This window comes from Bombina bombina, chromosome 1, assembly GCF_027579735.1.
Source record: "Bombina bombina isolate aBomBom1 chromosome 1, aBomBom1.pri, whole genome shotgun sequence".
Lineage (NCBI taxonomy): Eukaryota > Metazoa > Chordata > Amphibia > Anura > Bombinatoridae > Bombina > Bombina bombina.
Genome location: NC_069499.1, coordinates 345366148 through 345384429, shown reverse-complemented (window position 1 = coordinate 345384429; position 18282 = coordinate 345366148). Strand labels below are relative to the sequence as shown.

At 39.2% G+C, this 18282-nt stretch overlaps 1 protein-coding gene across 1 annotated transcript in view; it reads left to right on the top strand.

Moving 5' to 3' along the window:
* The window catches only part of CFAP65 (cilia and flagella associated protein 65), a 384606-nt gene that overhangs the window by 70310 nt on the left and 296014 nt on the right, over nt 1–18282 (top strand). Inside the window, exons 11-13 of the mRNA XM_053698151.1 lie at nt 5994–6350; nt 7501–7638; nt 15123–15368. Of these exons, the coding sequence (XP_053554126.1) occupies nt 5994–6350; nt 7501–7638; nt 15123–15368 (741 nt within the window). The remainder of the gene's footprint in view (nt 1–5993; nt 6351–7500; nt 7639–15122; nt 15369–18282) is intronic.

The following is an 18282-nucleotide window of genomic DNA, read 5'->3' as shown; positions in this document are numbered from 1 at the left end:
CTTTGCCATCTGACAGATGGGGCTATTTCTACTCTTGCTAAACGTACTACTATTCCTACGGCAGATAGTACTTCGTTTAAAGATCCTTTAGATAGAAAGCTTGAATCCTTTCTAAGGAAGGCTTATTTATGTTCAGGTAATCTTCTTAGACCTGCTATTTCTTTGGCTTATGTTGCTGCAGCTTCAACTTTCTGGTTGGAGGCTTTAGCGCAACAAGTGTCAGACCATAATGTTTATAGCATTATTAAACTCCTTCAACATGCTAATAACTTTATGTGTGATGCCATTTTCAATATCATTAGAATTGATGTCAAGTATATGTCTTTAGCTATTTTAGCTAGAAGAGCTTTATGGCTTAAGTCTTGGAAATCAGATATACTTCTAAGTCAACATTGCTTTCTCTTTCTTTCCAAGGTAATACATTGTTTGGTTCTCAGTTAGACTCAATAATTTCAACTGTTACTGGGGGGAAGGGAGCCTTTTTACCTCAGGATAAAAAATCTAAAGGTAAATATAGGGCTGCTAATCGTTTTCGTTCCTTTCGTCAGAATAAGGAACAAAAGCCTGACCCTTCCTCTAAAGGAACAGTTTCCATTTGGAAACCTTCTCCAGTCTGGAATAAATCCAAGCCTTTTAGAAAGTCAAAACCAGCTCCCAAATCCGCATGAAGGTGCGGCCCTCATTCCAGCTCAGCTGGTAGGGGGCAGGTTACGATTTTTCAAAGATGTTTGGATCAATTCGATTCTAAGTCTTTGGATTCAGAACATTGTTTCACAAGGGTACAGAATAGGTTTCAAGGTAAGACCGCCTGTGAGAAGATTTTTTCTTTCACGCATTCCAGTAAACCCAGTGAAGGCTCTAGCGTTTCTGAAATGTGTTTCAGATCTGGAGTCAGCTGGGGTAATTATGCCAGTTCCAGTTCTGGAATGGGGCCTGGGGTTTTATTCAAATCTGTTCATTGTTCCAAAGAAAGAGAATTCTTTCAGACCAGTTCTGGATCTAAAAATATTGAATCGTTATGTAAGGATACCAACATTCAAGATGGTGACTATAAGGACTATTCTGCCTTTTGTTCAGCAAGGTCATTATATGTCCACAATAGACTTACAGGATGCATATCTTCATATTCCAATTCATCCGGATCACTATCAGTTCCTGAGATTCTCTTTTCTAGACAAGCATTACCAGTTTGTTGCTCTTCCTTTTGTTCTAGCTACAGCCCCAAGGATCTTTTCGAAGGTTCTCGGTGCCCTTCTCTCTGTAATCAGGGAGCAGGGTATTGCGGTATTTCCTTATTTGGACGATATCTTGGTACTTGCTCAGTCTTTACATTCTGCAGAATCTCACACGAATCAACTTGTGTTGTTTCTTCAAAGACATGGTTGGAGGATCAATTTACCAAAGAGTTCCTTGATTCCTCAGACAAGGGTAACCTTTTTAGGTTTCCAAATAGATTCAGTGTCCATGACTTTGTCTCTTACGGAAAAGAGACGTTTGAAATTGGTTTCAGCTTGTCGAAACCTTCAGTCTCAATCTTTCCCTTCAGTAGCTTTATGCATGGAAATTTTAGGTCTCATGACTGCTGCATCGGACGCAATCCCTTTTGCTCGTTTTCACATAAGACCTCTCCAGCTTTGTATGCTGAATCAATGGTGCAGGGATTATACAAAGATATCACAATTAATATCCTTAAATCCCAATGTTCGTTCTTCTCTGACTTGGTGGTTGGATCACCATCGTTTAGTTCAAGGGGCCTCTTTTCTTCGTCCAACCTGGACTGTGATCTCAACAGATGTGAGTCTTTTAGGTTGGGGAGCTGTATGGGGATCTCTGACAGCGCAGGGGGTTTGGGAATCTCAGGAGGCGAGATTACCAATCAATATTTTGGAACTCCGTGCGATTTTCAGAGCTCTTCAGTTCTGGCCTCTTCTGAAGAGAGAATCGTTTATTTGTTTTCAGACAGACAATGTCACAACTCTGGATATTAAATTACTTTCCTGGAAAGTTTTGTTCCTTTGGCCATCTCTTCTGCTAGAAGAGTTTCTAAATTATCTGCTCTTTCTTGTGAATCTCCTTTTCTGATTTTTCATCAGGATAAGGCGGTGTTGCGGACTTCATTTAAATTTTTACCTAAAGTTGTAAATTCTAACAACATTAGTAGAGAAATTCACACAAGGAGTGGAGGTGATAAAGTCACTTCCACGAAAGAATGCGGTTCTAGCACTCACTGTCTTAACCTCTTATGCAGCGTCAACTTCCAGAGTATAAAACTTAACTTTTATTTATTTAGCTAAAATAATTGGAGAAGGGGGAAAAAAGGGAAACATAAACAATTAAAAACCTAGGATAGAGTAGTCCTGTATAGATTCTGTTATATGCAGTAATTTGTGTAAATAGGCCTTTGGGGTATGATAGCCCAAATAATAGTATTACAGTATAATCTGTACAGAAATCGGTGTGGCACACCGGCTCAATTAAATAAAGCTGTGTTGATGTTGTGTAGATTGTTATAACGCTACCCAGTGGGGGATTACTTAAGCTCAGCTTAGTTAGAGATTGTGGGTTTTCAGCAATAGCAAGGATATCCAATACAATAAGTAGTCAGTTTAATGCTGATATAATATGTTTATATATACATATTGCTGTCATCCATACTTTGAGGCTGTTATTTATTTGAAGTGATCAATCACACATAGGATAATCTACACAAGAGATGCTGGATTTATATGGGTTGTCCAGTGGGGGAAACAATACATGTGTTGTAGTGCTGGGCTACTTCTGTTCTCTAAGATACCTGAGATAAGACAACTGCCAGTTTTATGGTTCAGTTATTCATTATTGTATCAATGTAAATCGCTTGATACCGACAGTGTTATTACTGCTGTTGTCTATCCATTCACTCACTTTTATGTTTACTTATCGTAGGGTTAATGTCAAGTAAATTGGTTTATATGCATTATAATGTCCCAATACCACTTATGTAATCACGTTTGACCCTCTGGTCTGGGATGGTTTTGTGTTAAGAGTAAACTAGGATTTAGTGTTATCAAGCTATTATTCTTTCAGGTTTAAATGTAACCTGCTGAATCTATATTCTCATACTGTTTCATAATAGCTGAGTGTGCATTGAAGAAGCACTAGGTATTCTGTATTACCACGTCAGAATAGTGGTGTGGTATTAAACATAAATGCAAAAGGTAACTTTATTTTTGTGCAGCAGAGGTTTTGTTACTGTGCTGTTCCTATGCAAGCCCCAATAAAGTGTTATATACTGTCACTGGTTATTGATATAATTAGATCAGAATATTGTGGTGCAGTAATACCACTACACAGTGTTAAGTATTTGGGTGCAATTTTGTGCACCGGTTGTAATTCCTAAAGTTCATTAAGTATTAACAGTACTGCTTGCAGTGTTGTACAGCACCTGTAGTGAGTGTTATAGTGAGTTAGGATTCACTGAGTTAGAATTCACTGAGCGTAGGTAGTACCACTTTAATAAAATCACGGTTAGTATTCAAATGTAAAGTTTTATTACAGAAGTAAGATGTAATATAGTTAATTTTAATTTTTTAGGCAGCAATAGTGTACCTGCAGAACGATCGCTACATGTAACTCGGTACCTTGTTAATATGTACACTTTAGCACACTTATGTAATATAATTAATTGTTATTATGAATACTGTTTTCTTATACACAAAATAGTATCGAGCTGCCGGCAGGCAGTATATTCTGTTAGTCTGCTGTTGTGAATCTATCTCTCTATTACTTGCCTGAATTGGCAGTAATTTATAATATTGCTGGTTTTGCTTGTAACCTAAATTAGCCCAGTTACCCACGTAAATACCCCATAATAGTTATAGCCGTATTGTATCATTCAACCGTTAACATATTACTGATTACGCTATGAGGAGGTCATAAATTTAAGCTTCTGGTATAAGCGATATTAGTCAGTGGATATCCCTCTAAGTATTGTTTCCTAAGTAGTGTACCACGCTGACACCCTATTGATGCCGGTGAGCCACAGTAAAACGTAACAGACTACTTTCTCCTAATTTTAAAAAAAGAGCTGAACAGTGCTCTGTCTCTACACCTAACGCGTTTCGCCCGTATAGGGCTTTATCAAATTAGTAGAGAAATTGTTGTCCTTTCATTGTGTCCTAATCCTAAGAATTCTCTGGAGAAATCTTTACATTCTTTGGATGTAGTTAGAGCTTTGAAATATTATGTTGAAGCAACTAAAGATTTCAGGAAGACTTCTAGTCTATTTGTTATCTTTTCTGGTTCTAGGAAAGGTCAGAAGGCTTCTGCCATTTCTTTGGCGTCTTGGTTAAAGTCTTTGATTCATCATGCTTATGTGGAATCGGGTAAATCCCCGCCTCAAAGGATTACGGCTCATTCTACTAGGTCAGTTTCTACTTCCTGGGCTTTTAGGAATGAAGCTTCTGTTGATCAGATTTGCAAAGCAGCAGCTTGGTCTTCTTTGCATACTTTTACTAAATTCTACCATTTTGATGTTTTCTCTTCTTCTGAAGCAGTTTTTGGTAGAAAATTACTTCAGGCAGCCGTTTCAGTTTGATTCTTCTGCTTATAATATAGTTTTTTTCATTATAAGATTAAAACTTTTTGATTTGGGTTGTGGATTAATTTTTCAGCGGAATTGGCTGTCTTTATTTTATCCCTCCCTCTCTAGTGACTCTTGCGTGGAAGTTCCACATCTTGGGTATCTGCTATCCCATACGTCACTAGCTCATGGACTCTTGCTAATTACATGAAAGAAAACATAATTTATGTAAAAACTTACCTGATAAATTCATTTCTTTCATATTAGCAAGAGTCCGTGAGGCCCACCCTTTTTGTGGTGGTTAGGATTTTTTTGTATAAAGCACAATTATTCCAATTCCTTATTTTTTTGATGCTTTCGCTCCTTTTTTATCACCCCACTTCTTGGCTATTCGTTAAACTGAATTGTGGGTGTAGTGAGGGGTGTATTTATAGGCATTTTAAGGTTTGGGAAACTTTGCCCCTCCTGGTAAGAATGTATATCCCATACGTCACTAGCTCATGGACTCTTTCTAATATGAAAGAAATGAATTTATCAGGTAAGTTCTTACATAAATTATGTTTTTTTACATAGAGATGCTCAGGTGATATTTTCCTGTCAGCTTTTTACAGTTATACTGCATCAGTTTCAAGTGATTTAGCATATGAGTATTATGTCCCTTTAATTTAATAAAGAATGTGATAATCAAAATGCACTCTTCAAATTTTAGAAAAAGATTAACATTTAGATATTATGACCTAGACTAAAGTATTAGTGCTATTATGTGTAAACATTTCTTGAGCACAACGAATATCGCTTTTATTTTTGTGTTCATATTACAAGGCCTAAGTTATTTTTTTAGAGCTTGAGTGATAGTCTAGGGCGTGCGAATATCTTTATGTTGAATATCCCAGTATGCTAAGTCCCTCACATAATAGACTTCTATGGGGTAGCGCAGTAAAATTTATGTTGGCTATCACTCAAGCATGAATTTGATGGTGTGCTAAGTCAAGAGTGTTCCGGTAATGGAGTTTTTCAGGTAGTTCTGTGCTATACTTTTAATAATAATGGTTTATTTCAGGTCTTAAAAAGCACTAAATGTGAATGCGGTATTTTGGATTGTGCTTGAGCTCAACATTTAACTCACCACTTCTAACACAAGTGCAATGAGTGCGCTATCTATTAAAAGTATAGGGTGCACTGTAAAACTCTTGTCCATGTTACGATGCTTTGAATAAAATATTTAAACAAACCATACTATGTTATTCTTTACGAAATGTCGTGCTAAAGATATTGCACCCTGCACTATCATTTGCACTGCACTTGTAATCCAGTACTATGAATTCTAATTGCTATTTCTGTAATTGTTTTTTAAATGTTTATTTATTTATCCAGTGCCCTGATATCAAATATTTGTTCTTGTATAGTCTAACAATCATGTCATTTCTTTCAGGATGCTGATGACCAGCTTCCCGACAAACATAGCTATATGGACTCTGTATCTGAATATCTCAGTGATGACTTTAGTAGTGATAGTGCTGTGTCTCCATCACATATTACAGCTAGTACAAGAGATTTTGACTTTGGACGCTTTCTAGGAAATGCTGAACCACTCCCATTTTCTCTGACCAATCACACCAAAGGAAAAGTGACGGTTAGCTGGAGCTGCAAGCACAATAGCTTGTTTTCCGTGACCCCTGATCATATAGATATCCCACCTCTGAAATCCACAGCATTTAGGCTGATCTTCAAGCCATCAAAACAGAATACTCTTTATAGCGGTGAAGTTGAGGGTTTCATCTTCTATAAGGTGAGAATGCAGAGGGTTATCTTAAAGGGATATGAAAATCTCATGATTCAGATAGGCAATACAATTTTAAACAACTTTCTAATTTACCTCAATCTATTATCTCTATTATCTAATTTACTTCATTATGTTAGTATCTTTGTTGAAGAAGCAGCAATACACTACTGGAAACTAGCTGAATGCATTGGGTGATCCAATAACATGAGGCTATGTGCAGCGAAAAATCACCAGCTTCTGAGCCTACCTAGGTTTCCTTTTCAACAAAGGATACCAAGGGAACAAAACAAATTAGATAGTAAACTTAAATTGGAAAGTTGTTTTAAAGCAAAATTCAAGTTTCATGTCTCTTTAAGTGAAATACACATTAGTATTCCTATCATAACTCTAAAGCCATTGAAAGATGCACATACATTATCATATAATGTTAACTGGAAATAGAATTATAAATATTTTGATATGAGTGATGTGACACTTAGCAAAATAATATGGGCAGCATCTTGCTATGTTCTGAGTTTTGACAGCGTACAAAATGGCTGCATAAAAAGCATGTAAACTCTTGTCTACATATGTAATCAATAGCCGTCTAATCTATTTTAGAAAAAAAAATGATATATCTTAAACAGTGTTAACAGGAATAACTCAAAAGTCATCTATTAAAGGGACATTAAACACTTTGAGATGGTAATATAAAATGATAAATTGTATACATAAAACAGCTCTGCAATATACTTTCATTATTTATTTTGTTCTCTTTGCCTGTAATTCCATTCTGAAATTGTGAACTTTTCAGTTCCTCTTAAAAAAGTGCAGAACACTGGTAAATCCAGCTCAACCATTGGCTGCACACTCTAGTGACCTATTTATAACTGACCCTAATTGGCCACAGAGGGAAGGTAACACAAGTTACAACATGGCAGCTCCCAGTGTTTTATAGACACTAAAACTTTACACTTATTTTGCCACTTTTTAAACAACTAATGAAACTTTAAAAAATACATCTACATGTTACTCATGGACTAATCTTTTCTTTGAATGTATCATTCTATCTAGCATGTATTTAGTGTTTAATGTCCCTTTAAGGATATTTTTTTCCAGCAAATATTGTATAAAGTTAAATTGCATTCCTCTGTTATCAATTTCTTTTTCTTTTCAGGTATTGCGTAGCTATCGCAATGTAGAGGATGCCACCATTTGTCCACCATGGTGCATTACACTTCGAGCAAGGGGACATACTTTTGAACTGGGACATGAACACTTTGTCCCTAGATGTGTTCTTGACACTCCAAGGGCGGTAAGTGCCCAATAAAAAAGTTATAATAAATGAGAGGGCTGGAGAGAAAAATATTAACAGTCAGGTAAAATAATGTTTCATACTCCTATGCTTCATTTTCTTATTAGTTCGGAACTGGTGGACTAGTGAAACTTCCAGTTCTATGAGTGTGTGTGTAAATATATAAACCAATTTCAAAATAAGTTATGGTTAGTGAAAATACAAGTAGAAAGCAAAACCTCTGCCATATTTTTAATTACACACATCAGATAATTTTATAGTCAATATGCACATTTTCCCCCCAGAAAACCTAAACTACCAATGTTTTCCACTGGAGCAAAATGTTATGGGTACGAGTATGTAAATAAGCTGTTCACTACGTGCTGCGTAGCGAACCAGGTATACAACATCTTAACCGATCTCTAAATAAGCTACGGTAACTATAAAGATGAGGAAACCACCTCCACTGACAGAATAGTGACATAAAATGGACCATTGTATAGACTATCTGCACATTTTTCCATCAATAGCCTGAACTAACAGTGTTTCCCACTGGAGTATTTTGGATAAAAGCTGCCTGGAGCAACACTGGACTGGCATGATCCCTCAAACGTATTCAAAACAGATATTTAAAGAAAAAAAGGTAGAGTTTATTGGCAAATCTTTACCCAGAAACTCCTGCTCTAACAGGAAACACAACTAGTTCAAGTTTTCTGTGGAAAAATGTGCAGATGCAATATACAATGATCTATTTTGTGTGCCTTCTGTGTGTGTGCAGGGCTAGGAACATCAACTAGTCACTGACTAGTAAACTATAGTGATATTTTTCACCCCTGTATATGCATGTGTGACTAATATTAATATATATATATATATATATATATATATATATATATATATATATAATGTGTGTGTGTGTATTATTATTTCTTTCTAATGACACAGTGAGTCCACGGATCATCTAATTACTATTGGGAATATCACTCCTGCCCAACAGGAGGCGGCAAAGAGCACCACAGCTAAATGTTAAATATCACCTCACCTCCCTTCCTTCCCACCCCAGTCATTCTCTTTGCCTACGTTAGAGCAAGGAAGTGGTAAAGTTAGGTGTCTGGAAAGATTCTTCAATCAAGATTTTTTTTTTTTAACAGTACAAGCTTGTGCTGTTTGTTCTACTAGGGTGTAGCCGTAGTCCACATCAGTTTCTTCAGTAGAGCAGTGGTGGCTTTTAAGCAATGGGAACTTGTGGGGTACAATCCTCACTGCACCTCCCATGTAGTTAATGCTGCCCTAATACTGACAGCCTGAGTAAGATTACTCAGTCTTTATCTCTGTTTCCACAGGTTCATGGGAGGGAGAAGACCTCTCAAACCTAGTGAACTGCCTTTCTGTCAGGAAGACTTTATTGAGGTAAGTGCTATTTTTATTTTTCTGGGGCTGCACAGGAAAAAGATGGCACTTTACTATTCATTTTAATGGGACACTGAAAAGGGCTCATAGCAAAGTAATGGGCTTGTTTTAGGCAGCGGTGCAGGCACTGGGGACGAGGAGATGGGCTCATTTTTATGGTGGTTTATGTTTTCTTGCTCCCAGCGTTTTTTTTTACATTAATGTAATCATGCCGACTGTGAGTTTAGTGCGTTACGCTCATGATGGGCGGGGCTAACTGACGCGCTGAAATTTTTCTTTTCGCGCTCTTTTCTTCTCTTCCTGTGTACGGAGGGGTGTAATTTCTCTGCGGTTACACTCTCAGGGCTTACAAGTGATGGACTTTGTGTATATCGCTCCGGTTTGAGCCCGGAACCCATCTGTGATCTATTGGCTCCGTTTTTTCCAGCAGGGCAAGGTAGGCACCTCAGCAAGAGCTAAAGCTGAGGTGTAGAGGCTGTCGGGTTATTAATGGCAAAGCATTTTTGTTACACAGTAGATTAAAATGTTTGCTGTAAAAATAAAGCAGTTTCCTTTTTTATATTTAAAGAGACAGTAATTTTTTTTTTGTGTGATCTTGTGATTAAAAATTTAGTAATTTTTATTTTTAATTCTGGGTAAAGATGGACCAGGAGGCTGTGCAAGATGTTACATGTACTTTATGTTTGGATGCTAATGTTGAACCACCAATCCCTTTTTGTTCCTCATGTATTGAGAGAACATTAAATTATAGGGATAGACTTTTTGATTCTGAGCCAACATTGTCTAGTAAGGATGCTGTTCAGGTGTCTTCTGACAATGTTCAAGATATGCCGCAGCTTTCTCCTCAGGTGTCCCAAATACTATTGTCCACTCATACAGTGCCCTGCGCTTCCTCTCAAGCTCCGCCTGGAGTGACTTTGCAAGACATCGCTTCCCTGCAGGGAAAGCGCAAGATGACATGTAAAGAATCAGTACGTAAGGTTTCTGACACGGTCGTGGCTATTCAGAATGTTCGCTCCCAAAAATCTGAGGAGCATCTGAGGGTGAAATCTCAGACAGTGTAGTTCCTTCTTCTGATGCTGAAGTTGTATCCTTCAGGTTTAAGCTGGAACACCTCCGTTTACTACTTAAGAAGGTTTTGACTACCTTGGACAACTCCGACACTACTGTCGTAGTCAATCCTAAGAAGTCTAGTAAACTTAACAAGTATTTTGATGTACCTTCCATGGTGGAGGTTTTTAGGGAATGGGAGAGACCGGGTATCCATTTTTCTCCATCCCCTATTTTTAAGAAGATGTTTCCTATTGCTGACTCTATCAAGGAGTTTTGGCAGACGGTCCCCAAGGTGGAAGGGGCAATTTCCACCTTACCTAAGAGAACCACTATTCCTATAGAGGATAGCTGTTCTTTCAAAGATCCTATGGATAAGAAGTTGGAGGGGTTACTCAAAAAGATATATGTAAACCAGGGCTTACAATGCCAACCTGCGTTGTGTATTGCTACCGTTACTAGTGCAGCGGCATACTAGTTTGATGCGTTGTCTGATTCTATTCAGACAGACACTCCTCTTGATGAGAGCCAGGATAGGATCAAGGCCCTTAAGTTGGCCAATTCTTTTATTACGGAAGCTTCCCTTCAAGTTATCAAACTGGGAGCAAAGATTTCTGTTTTTTCCGTACTGGCCCGCAGAGACTTATGGTTGAAATCCTGGTTTGCGGATGTGTAGTCTAAGTCTAAGCTTTTGGCGATCCCTTGTTTGGTCCGGGATTGGCAGAGATTATTTCTAACATTACGGGAGGAAAGGGTCATTTACTCCCTCAGGATAAGAGGCATAAACAAAAAGGACGTCAGAGTAATTTTCGTTCCTTTTGAAACTTCAAAGGTAAGCCTTCCTCTCCCTCTAACAAGCAGGAACAGTCATCCAAGCCTTCCTGGAAGCCTAACCAGTCTTAGAACAAGGGAAGCAATCTAAGAAGACCGCTAATGACTCAAAGTCAGCATGAAGGGCCTGCCCCCAATCTGGGACCTTGTGGGGGGCAGACTTTCCTTCTTCGCTCAGGCTTGGGTTCGGGATGTTCAGGATCCCTGGGCAGTGGACATCGTGTCTCAGGGATACAAACTAGAGTTCAAGACCTTTCCTCCCAGGGGCAGGTTTCTGCTTTCAAGATTATCTGTAGACCAGTTAAAGAGAGGCATTCTTACACTGTGTTCGGGACCTTTCCGACCTGGGAGTGATAGTTTCTGTTCCAAGACAGGAACAAGGTCTGGGATTTTACTCCAATCTTTTAGACCAATTTTATATTTCAAAAGTCTAAACGAGTTCCTCAGATCAGGGTACCGTCCTTCAAGATGGAAACTATTCGTTCCATTCTTCCCTTGGTTCAAGAGGGTCAATTTTATGACAACGTTAGCTTTAAAAGACGCGTACCTACATGTTTCCATCCACAGGGATCATCACAGGTTTCTGAGGTTCGCATTCCTAGACAAACACTTCCAGTTTGTGGCTCTTCCATTCGGCCTTGCCACAGCTCCCAGAATTTTTTCAAAGGTTCTGGGATCCCTGTTGGCAGTGCTCCGGTTGCAGGGCATTGCAGTGGCACCTTATCTGGATGACATTCTGGTTCAGGTGCCATCCTTTCAACAAGCAGACACCCACACGGAGATGCTGTTAACCTTCCTGCGATCTCACGGATGGAAGGTGAATTTGGAAAAGAGTTCCTTAATTCCAACTACAAGGGTAGTTTTCTTGGAAACCATAATAGATTCCCTATCTATGAAGATTTTTCTGACAGAAGTCAGGAAATCAAAGATTTTTGATTCTTGTCTAGCGCTTCAGTCCTCTCCTCGGCCATCAGTGGCTCAATGTATGGAGGTAATCGGTCTGATGGTAGAGGCCATGGACATCATTCCATTTGCCCATTTCCACCTCAGACCTCTGCAGTTATGCATGTTCAGGTAGTGGAACGGAGATTATGTGGATCTGTCTCTGAGACTACATCTGGATCAGGAGACAAGGGATTCTCTTCTTTGGTGGTTGTCTCAGGATCATCTCTCCCAGGGAACTTGCTTCCGCAGACCCAAATGGGTGATTGCGACAACGGACGCCAGCCTGTTGGGATGGGGAGCAGTCTAGGGTTCTCTAAAAGCTCAGAGGATATGGACTCGGGAGGAGTTCTACCCATAAACATTCTGGAGTTGAGAGCAATCTTCAATGGCCTGGCCTCAATTACCTTCGGCTTGGTTTATCAGGTTCCAAACGGACAACATAACTTCAGTGGCTTACATCAACCATCAGGGTCATGACAGAGGTATCCAAGTGATTATTCAGTGGGCGGAGACCCACAACTGCTGTCTGTCTGCGATCCACATTCCAGGAGTGGACAATTGGGAACTCTATCCGGAAGTGTTTTTCATCTTGATTCTAAAATCGGGACAGCCGGAACTGGATCTCATGGCATCTCCGCAGAATGCCAAGCTCCCAAGGTCAAGGGATCCTCAGGCTGTACTGATAGACGCTCTGGTGGTACCTTGGAATTTCAGTCTCGCATACCTGTTTCCCCCGTTTGCTCTCCTTCCTCGGGTCATTGCTCGAATCAAACAGGAGAGGTTGTCTGTGATCCTCATCACACCGGCGTGGCCTCGCAGGATCTGGTATGCAGACCCAGTGGAGATGTCATCTCTTCCGCCTTGGAGACTTCCATTGAGGAAGGACCTTCTACTTCAAGGACCCTTCCTTCATCCAAATCTAGTTTCTCTGAAGCTGACTGCTTGGAGATTGAATGCTTAACTTTATCTAAGCATAGTTTTTCTGAGTCTGTCATTGAGACCATGATTCAGGCTCATAAGCCTGTGACTAGAAAGATTTACCATAAGATATGGCGTAAATATCTGCATTGGTGTGAATCCAAAGGCTACTCTTGGAGTAGAGTTCGGATTCCTAGAATTTTGTCCTTTCTCCAAGAGGGTTTGGAGAAGGGCTTATCGGCAAGCTCCTTAAAGGGTCAAATATCTGCCTTGTCTATTTTGTTACATAAACGTCTGGCAGGATCAGGCCTGTGTTTAAGCTGATTATTCCTCCCTGGAGTCTTAACCTTGTTCTTAAAGTTCTTCAACAGGCTCCGTTTGAGCCTATGGGGCCTATTTATCATATGTCTGTCGGACCTGATCCGACAGTGCGGATCAGGTCCGACAGACATCGCTGAATGTGGAGAGCAATACGCTCTCCGTATTCAGCATTGCACCAGCAGCTCTTGTGAGCTGCTGGTGCAGCGCCGCCCCCTGCAGACTTGCAGCCAATCGGCCGCCAGCAGGGGGTGTCAATCAACCCGATCGTACTCGATCAGGTTGATTTCCGGCGATTCCTGTCCGCCTCATCAGAGCAGACGGACAGGGTTATGGAGCAGCGGTCTTTAGACCTGAAGACTCGCCAGAAACACGAGCCCACAAGCTCCTTACGGAGCTTGATAAATGGGCCCCTATGCATTCCTTAGATATTAAATTGTTATCTTGGAAAGTTTTGTTTCTTGTTGCTATTTCATCTGCTCATAGAGTTTCAGAGCTCTCGGCATTACAGTATGAGTCTCCTACCTTATTTTTTATTCGGATAAGGTAGTTTTGCGTACTAAGTTAGGGTTTCTCCCTAAAGTGGTTTCAGATCGGAACATTAATCAGGAGATTTTTGTTCCTTTTTTATCTCCTAACCCTTCTTTTCATAAGGAACGTCTGTTTCACAACCTAGATGTGGTACGTGCTTTGAAATTCTATTTACAGGCGACTAAGGATTTTCACCAGTCGTCTGCTCTCTTTGTGGTTTTCTCTGAGAAACGTAAGGGGCAGAAAGCTACGGCTACTTCTCTTTCCTTGTGGCTAAAGAGTATAATTCGTTTGGCCTATGAAACTGCTGGACAGCAGCCTCCTGAGAGAGTTACGGCTCATTCTATGAAGGCTGTTTCCTCCTCCTGGGCATTCAAAAATGAAGCTTTTGTGGAACAGATTTGCAAGGCTGCAACTTGGTCCTCTCACTTTTTCAAAATTCTATAAATTTGACACTTTTGCCTCGGCTGAGGCTTCCATTTGGAGAAAGGTTCTTCAAGCAGTGGTGCCTTCTGTTTAGGTTCCCTGTCTTATCCCTCCCTTATCATCTGTGTCCTCTAGCTTGGGTATTGATTCCCAATAGTAATTAGATGATCCGTGGACTCACCGTGTCATTAGAAAGAAAACAAAATTTATGCTTACCTGATCAATTTCTTTCTTTCTTGACACGGTGAGTCCACGGCCCGGCCTGTTTTTTAAGACAGGTTTTTTTGTTATGTTATAAACCTCAGGCACCTCTGCACCTTGTTGCTTCCTTTCTTTCCTTTTACTTCGGTCGATTGACTGGGGTGGGAAGGAAGGGAGGTGATATTTAATAGCTTTGCTGTGGTGCTCTTTGCCGCCTCCTGCTGGGCAGGAGTGATATTCCCAATAGTAATTAGATAATCTGTGGGCTCACAGTGTCAAGAAATAAATACATTTATCAGGTAAGCATACATTTCATTTTTTTTAAATTTAGGAATGCTGTCCGAATTTCTAACACATGGGGCAGCAGATCAATATTTTAGAATAATTAAGGGCTGCATATAAGTTTATAGCTATTAAATACCCAATTAACTATATATTTATTAAAAATGCCCAGTGGCACAAGTACATATTTTGTAAGGTTGCAGGGTACCCTCTGTCTGCTTTTCTCTTCTCCAGAGGCTCATTTGAGTTGTGACCACCTTGTTTTCTCTTCTACCCATAGCACACACTCTTAGTTCTGCTTTTTCCTGGGGGCACCAGTTGGTCATTCCTTCTTTATAGTACTACCATTTACATGTCATTTACAGCATTTTACCTTAAATAGTGCCTGCATGATTTTTTTTTTTTACCTGTTAAATTAGTACAAATGTATAATTTGTTTGCAATGCATTAAAAATTATTGACAATTGGTTTCTAAAAAACAAAAACAGGAAACAAGCTTAAATAAAAAATAATTAAACATTGGTGTTGTTGGTAATTAATTAGCCATTACAAATAAGGTATATGAGGCCAATACATATGTCTTTTTGCTCCAGATCTTTCCTCCAGCTGAACAAAATGGCCAGACCCAGCGCACATTGCTACTACAGAACACAGGAACATCCATTCTGAGTTATACTATAGACCAGGAGAGCTGTCCCTCCATCCAGGTGAAACCCTCGTCAGGCTTTGTCGCCCCTGGGTCACATCAGATATTGCTTTTAAGAACATGCCCTCTTGACACTCAACTTTCAAGGCATTGTCTATCACTGCAGCTCAACAGTAGCCCTGACTTTGTCCAGGTAGGTATTCAGTAAGGCTCAATGAGCAGCAGAAAACTGTTTCCTTTATTAATATTGAAGCAACCAGTGATGTACTTAATTCATCTTATATTTTCTCCCTTTCCTTTCTGTCACTCAAAGAAAAACTGGCACCATTTCAGTTGCAGCACGCATATTACAAGTTGAAAGTAAATGCGTTCACTCGAGCAATTTAATGTAACGCTTGTCGGGTTAGCGTGACCTCAGAGCTCTGGCTAACTGTTACGCTCAAAAAGAAAGTTGCACAAAACATATCAAAAATACATTTAAAAGTACAGTTACACTCATAATAAATCCAAAAAAATGTCCACTCAAACAGCTCCAAACAACTTGCGGCAAGTTTTAAGAGTAAAGGAAAACACTCACCCAATCAGGCCGTTGATAGTATCAGTGTGCGGGGCTCCACTTTAGCGGTTGCAGTCAAGGTTCCTATGGACCAAAGAAAACCTCGGCTCCTTCCCTGAGCGTTACTCTGCCAGCCCCTCCAGCACACGGTTCACGTAATGAAAATACTCCGGCCGTGGGTAAGCGTGCATGTGACGCTGACAACAGCAGTATCCGCCAGCCAATCCGGTTCCTTCCTCTGCCAGACCAACCAGAGCGAATTATGTGCCGAGAATTCACGCCGAGGTTTAGCTGGTAATAACAGATAGCAGCAACAAGGATGACCAGCAAGCCTCAAGGCGTAAAGCATAGAAAAGATCTTTATTCAGAAAACGATATAAAACAGCATAAAAAAGCTTGTAATCCCATTCATATGTGGTAAGAAAGGTCCTACACATTTCGGCAGCCTTATTCATGGACTTAAAAAACTAAGGTGTCAAAGCTCCTTAAATACACCTGTGTCCCCGGTGTAAAAACCACATGATGTATTATATTTAAAGGGATATTACCTGTTTGAACATAAACGGTTTTACCATACATGATTAATGGATAAACAGGGGTAAGAATGACAAATGAGTAAAGATAATAATAAAAACACAGACATTCTCTAATATGCTGATAACATTTAGGAGTTGAATATATCCAAACAGACATATATTAGACATATCAGGTATAAGAATATCCCATTAAAGGTTCTATCTATATAAACCTGTCTATGTCTGATTAGATGTATGTATTGGTTGTTAGTTAAGTATATAAAGATGCACAATATATAATGACTAAACTGAACAGAAACTAAAACTTGGGACATAGTACATGATTTATAGCTTGACATGTCCATTATAATCCTCAAGTGAAAAAAGTGTATATAGTAAGGTATATTTATTAGATGGTTTATATGCACAGTATATAATGACTAAGCTGAACAAAACCTAAAACTTGGGACATAGTACATGACTATATCTTAACATGTCCATTATAATCCTCAAGTGAAAATAGTGTATATAATAAGGTATATTTATTTGATGGTTTATATGAATCATAATGAAGGAATGAGCAAGCATTTAGTAGATCAATTATTCAAAGGACACTACAAATAAATGTTCCAAAACTGCCCAAGGGTGGCAATACAGTAAGTATCCACTTCTAAAAACCTTGGTTAAATGTAGTGCTTAAAGGGACACTGTGCCCAAATTTTTTTCTTTCGTGATTCAGATTGAGCATGAAATTTTAAGTTTAGATGCCGGCCCATTTTTGGTGAACAACCTGGGTTGTCCTTGCTGATTGGTGGATAAATTCATCCACCAATAAAAAAGTGCTGTCCAGAGTACTGAAACGAAAAAAAGCTTAGATGCCTTCTTTTTCAAATAATGATAGCAAGAGAATGAAGAAAAATTGATAATAGGAGTAAATTAGAAAGTTGCTTAAAATTGCATGCTCTTTCTGAATTACAAAATAAAAAAATGGGTACAGTGTCCCTTTAATAACTCAATACATCACGATGATATCGCTATTAGTAAATACCTCTCATCAAGAAATATAATTCAAAAGTGTACAAGAATAGTAAATACTGGCTAATATACATAAATCAAACCAATAAGGATAGGGCAGGCATATTATAGCTTAGTCCATTAGAGAATGACCATATTTAAACAACCCAATCTTATAATGATCTCACAAAAACCTATTCAGAGATCTATCAACATTATTAATGAGAGAAGAGATTTGTAACCCTTATTTGAGAGAATGAAAATTTATCTTAGATAATTCAACGTTGATGGCTCCAAAAGTTAATAACATCTCCATCAATGTTAAAACCTTCTGGTCTTAAGCTTAAAGATCCAGAAGGCTTCCCTATATAGTAACTTAGCAGCACGATCTCCACCACGAACACAAGGTTTTATGTGATCAATCACTTGCCATTTAAAGCTAGCTACAGATTTACCATGGGCATAAATAAAATGCCTAGCTAGGTCTGAACCCTCGGTTCCATTATCAATATTTTTCAGGTGCTCCCTGCTCCTGCTCCTACCCTTCCGGGTGGTGCACCCCACATACTGCTTGTTACATTGGGTACACCACACCAAATATATCACAAACTTAGTTCTACAATTCGTATAGGAACTAAGATCAAACACTCTCTGGGTTGTGCACGATTGAAAGTTATGTGAAACCTGAGTAAAGCTGCAAGATATGCAATTACTGAAGTGGCATTTGTAATGGCCCTTGACCTCCAATCAACTTCCCCTTTTCGCAACAAACTGGGAGATAATACATTCCTAGTGTGCATCCTCTCCTTGGTACAAAGGTACACCCTTGTGATACATAGTCTTTAAGACTATCTTCTGCTGTTAATATTGTTAAGTGCTTGTTCACAATTTCACAAATATCCTCAAATTCAGCACTGAAAGTTGTAATAAAGGTCGGTTTTGAGGAATCAAACCCTTTATTCCTATGATTAGCCTTGTTGGTATCATTCAGGAGATCTTGTCTGTCCATCCGAGAAACCTCC